Here is a 4,856-nt window from a genome sequence, read left to right as displayed (position 1 = left end):
TTTACCATTGATTTTAGTTGATTTTATCACTGACTTTAGTTGATTTTTATTTTTATTTTAGTTGCACTCTGTAGCACTTTGAGATTTTTATTAATGAAAAGTGTGTTACAAATTAAATTCATTATTATTATTATTATTATTATTACTGTGAAGTCTTTCACCTCCCCACACCCAATACCAACCTGACACACAGAATCATCTTCACATGTTTGAGCAATGAGAGGATATGAAAGTAAATATGACTGTTTCAACATCAAATGGTACTAAAGCCACGATTCACCTTATTTTTTGTTACAAAGAATTTTACTTTACAACTGAACGCAGACAAGTAAAATTATTTTTTCATTCAACCTTTATTTTGATGGCATTTACCTGTCTAAATAAAGGTTGAATGAAAAAAAGAATTTTATTTGTCTGCGTTCAGCTGCTAAATAAAAGCTCATCACAAACTCCTGTTTGTTGATTTACGTTGAATTTATTCTCATCTATAAACGTCACTCTTGTACTTTATAATTTTTATTTTGCCCATTTTTAGCACATCTCACGAGTACCTGTGCTTGCATAAATTTTCACTGCTCTCCTGCTCGGCCTTTAGGTTCCACACTCATTTGAGTCCTTTCCTCTCTGTTTTCCACAGTCCAAATGATGTCGATAAAGATGTCGCAAAAGAAGATATTTCTGGTCCTCCTTGTCATCTGTACCGTCAGTTTTCTACTGCACAATGGAGGCCACTTCAACTGGTGAGTGAATGAAATACAGTCACGAATACGTAAACTCATAATCCATCTGGCAACTTTCTGAAAACACATATTTTCTAATAGGTCTGATTACACTGACCATACTGGAAAAGTCAAACTCTGATAATTATTTAGGAAAGGGATTGACTTGGACTCACAAGTCAAAGTTTTTTTTTATTTGTCATACATGTGGTGGAATGAAATTGTGTACACAGAGTCCCAGATACATACAACAAAAGTATAAAATGTAAAAGAAAAACAATAATAAGATCAAAGATATGAACTAAGAACAATGTTAACTAAAAATACGCTAAGCACTAGTAGTACAAAAACAATACGCCGAACAGCAGCATGAAATAAATCAGCAGCATGATGTGATTTTTTATTTTTCAGAGTAGATATTCATGAGTCTAACAGCTTCAGGGTAGAAGCTGTTCCTCAGTCCAGTAGTTCTGCACTTAATGCTCCTCAACCTCCTGCCTGAGGGGAGCGGGTCAAAAAGTGTGTGCTGGATGAGTGGGGTTCTTCATGATGCAGATGGCCCTCTTCCTGCATCTAGAGGTGCAGATGTTTTTGATGGTGGGGAGGCTGACTCCAACAGTCTTCTGTGCAGCCTGTAAATATATAAATAAGTAGGGATAGTAAGGCTGTCTTTAGGGGTATCTAAAATATATATATTTAGTGCTGGTATTGAAAATATGGTGTGAAATTCGTGCTGGCCATTTTCTCCACCAAATAAAAAACAGCCACTAGGGTGCACCAGCCAGTTTATCTCTTGCACTGGTCCCAAGCTCGGGTAAATGGTGAGAGTTGTGTCACGAAGGGCATCCGACGTAAAACACTTGTCAAAACTAACATACAAGTTTATCTAATCGACACCATGCCGGATTGGTCAAAGCCCGGGCTAACAACGACCGCTATCGGTGCTGTTGACAAACAGGGTGCCGGTGGAAATTGTTCTACTGTTAGTCAAAGATCACGAGAAGGGAAACATGTCAGGAGACAGAGGGAGAAGAGGAAAGTCAAGAATGTAATGTACACTTTTAAAATGAAGAAAGGCAGATTCATAGTTTTTCAAAGAAATATTTTCTTTATCATTAATATGGTTATTATACCTGGACATTTTTGTGTTAAGAGTAGAGCTTTTGTGCTGGTGTCAAAATACAGTTCTCTTACTTTTAAGACAGTTGAAGACACCCGTGCAAAAATACACAAGAGTCTGAGGTTGGATCAGGATGCTTGCAATGACTAACTATTCTGAGAAATATTTGTTGTGCAAATTGTTTTGAACTTGTTCAAAATTCAAGCAGCAATATTTTGTTCTTCTATGACTCATGTAAATGAATTGAGAAACCATGTGAATGCTTTGAGACATTTTGTAGACTCCCTTGAAAATATTGTATGCCACCTAGCTGCCAGCAGATGCAGCCCAGTAAATTAAAGGATGGAAGCTTGAAGCTCTCCAATAGTAACTGGGTGATAGTTTGGTATCACACTGGACAACTCGCCAACACACCATAGCCAAGTATATATTGTTTTTTTCATTATTTTACTGGGTTCGTTTCATCCCCTGGGTCTTCTAAACTTTTTGGGTGTTTTCCATCATATTCATGCAGACATTTACATATATTTTAAAGGTTCATAACTTTCTTGTTTCCTCTGTGTAGAAGAGCTTGGACAAGAAAGATTTTTTTCTTTATTCATTTCCAGATCCTATTCTTTTTAATCATGTTTTCCTATTGTTCTACATATTGGTTTGTCCCATTACATTTTTATTCTTTGTGAAATTATGTCATATATAATTTGTCTAAACTGATTTTTCACAGCTTGTATGGCTTCTAACTAATTACTCTGTCTCTGTTTTTAAGGAGCATGGAGGCCTTCCATCTTCGATGCTCTACCCTTCGCTCTCAGATTACCCCAGGTCTGAAGCCTAAGCACACCAACATTGTCTTCCTCAAGACCCACAAAACGGCCAGCACCACAATGCAAAACATGTTATTTCGATTTGCGGAGCGCAACAACTTGACAATGGCATTGCCTAAACCAAATTGTGGTCACCAGTTTTGTTACCCACAATTATTTTCCTCTCACTTTGTTCATCCGCATACGCTACCACCAAACATGATCACGAGCCACATGCGCTTCAATAAGACTGCACTGCAACGCCTGATGCCAAATGATACAATATACATCACAATCTTGAGAGAGCCAGCTTCCATGTTTGAATCTTTGTTCACTTACTACAGCCGCCACAGTGGGAGCTTCAGGAGGGTCCCAAATGGCTCTCTGGAGGCCTTCTTAGCAGACCCTTTACGGTACTACCGGCCAGAAGAGGCAGATTCTATGTATGCACGCAACACCTTGACCTTTGACTTGGGTGGAAACAAAGATCGGACAGCAACAGATGTGACTTATGCTCAGGCCTTTGTGGCAGAAGTGGAGAAAGTTTTCTCCTTGGTGATGATTTCTGAGTATTTCGATGAATCTCTAGTTCTTCTTAGTCATCTCCTTTCTTGGGATTTGGATGATATTGTATATGTCAAGCTCAACATGCGAACAGAAAGTTCCAAAAAAAGTCTGTCACCAAGTCTCCCTGCAAAGATTCGTACCTGGAATTCAATAGATGCATACCTTTATGACTACTTTAATGCCTCATTATGGGTCAAACTATCAGCTCTAGGTCTAGACTGTGTGGCGAAGGAGGTGTATCTTCTTCGACTGGCCCAAGAGAGGCTAACTAAAAGCTGTTTTGGTGGGCAGATGCCAGTTCCTCGTTCAGCTTCTGAGATAAGAAACAAGGATCTTCGTCCTTGGCAGCCTAGTGAGAAAGTTGGCATAATTGGTTACGATCTGCCATTAAATATCAGCCATGAGGCAAAGGAGCTCTGCCTCAAGTACATTATGCCAGAGATCACATACACACAAAAGCTTCTTCACTCCCAGTTACTGCGACACCGTCAAAGTTTTCAGAATCGAACTCCACAGAAGTCAAATATACCCCAACAATCTATACGCACCACCCCGCCTCGTCATTCTCAGGTTCATCGCACCCAACCACCACCTTCTAATGCTCAAGGTTCTGCTTCAACAACAAAGTCTAAATTTACCCTAAACCAAGGTACAGGAACATCAAAGTCAGGGCCTAAATCTTCAAACACCAGTGTCTTGTAGATTTTAATATAATAGCAGTGCCCAAAAGACTGCATGGTCTACCCTTAAGACAAAGATGATTGGTTGGTAGGGAGCTTAGGAAACCATTTTATGTGAGAAAAGTATTTCTCAAATATTTCTTGTTCCTTCAGACTACCTTTGTTAGAAAAAAAAAGAAGCAAAGCTATATGAGTTAACCATATATTGGCTTATGCTATATTCTCCTCCCTTTCTGGTCAGTAAGACAGTTTCAACGATGGAAGACCAAAAGCAGTAAAACAAGCAACACTTGAAATGAACCGGAACATGACTTTTTTTCTGTTTTCTGACTGCTGTGGATGGGAATAGGGTTTAAATTAAAGTAGATACCTGAAGGAAATCTGAAATGAAGATTTAGTAACATTGGGTCTACTGTAATGCACAATGTGTGCTTTGTTTGTTTCAGATGGGTATAGTCTCATATTACTTACTATTATTTTCTGTTTCTTAGCCTCACTTTAACTCAGTCTCTTGGTAATGTATACCACTTAGTCCTTGACAGACATAATGACACAAGGGGATCAGCTGTCAGGCCCGTTAAAGCCAGACATCGGGCTTTCCAACCACTAAAAACAACAGCACAAAACAACTTTTCTTCTTCTTTTCCAAAGTCTAAAACCTAAAGCAACAGAGGCAAGACTAGATAAAAAAGGCAGAAACAAAGAGACCTTATCTCTGAAAACTGTTGGATGTTCAGTTTGGCCACCCATTACTGTCATGACTCACAAAGAGACTGAGCACACATTCAGTCTAAAAGCCTGTGCTTCCTTAGTTTTTGACCACCCTTGGTCCCCATAGCACTGGTTTCGTTAATTTACAGGATAATCATTTCTTTTACTCTACTGAGGCATCTGTACATGTACAGAAATACCTAAATCTGGCTTTAGTTTCCCCTGTTTTGCCTCAGTGTTAGAGATGATCACATCT

The 4,856-nt window shown here is 38.8% G+C and overlaps 1 protein-coding gene across 1 annotated transcript in view; it reads left to right on the top strand.

The window, feature by feature from the left end:
- Positions 1-3,980, top strand: part of LOC119415786 (galactose-3-O-sulfotransferase 3) — a 38,397-nt gene extending 34,417 nt beyond the window's left edge. Inside the window, exons 2-3 of the mRNA XM_037682959.1 lie at positions 638-740; positions 2,606-3,980. Coding sequence (XP_037538887.1) covers positions 643-740; positions 2,606-3,911 — 1,404 coding nt within the window. The 5' untranslated portion in view covers positions 638-642 and the 3' untranslated portion in view covers positions 3,912-3,980. The remainder of the gene's footprint in view (positions 1-637; positions 741-2,605) is intronic.
- Positions 3,981-4,856: the final 876 nt, after the last annotated feature.

The sequence above is a fragment of the Nematolebias whitei genome, chromosome 1, assembly GCF_014905685.2.
Source record: "Nematolebias whitei isolate Nwh7 chromosome 1, NemWhi1, whole genome shotgun sequence".
Classification (NCBI taxonomy): Eukaryota; Metazoa; Chordata; class Actinopteri; order Cyprinodontiformes; family Rivulidae; genus Nematolebias; species Nematolebias whitei.
The sequence above is the reverse complement of the archived record's forward strand: the minus strand, read 5'-3'. Positions and strand labels throughout refer to the sequence as shown.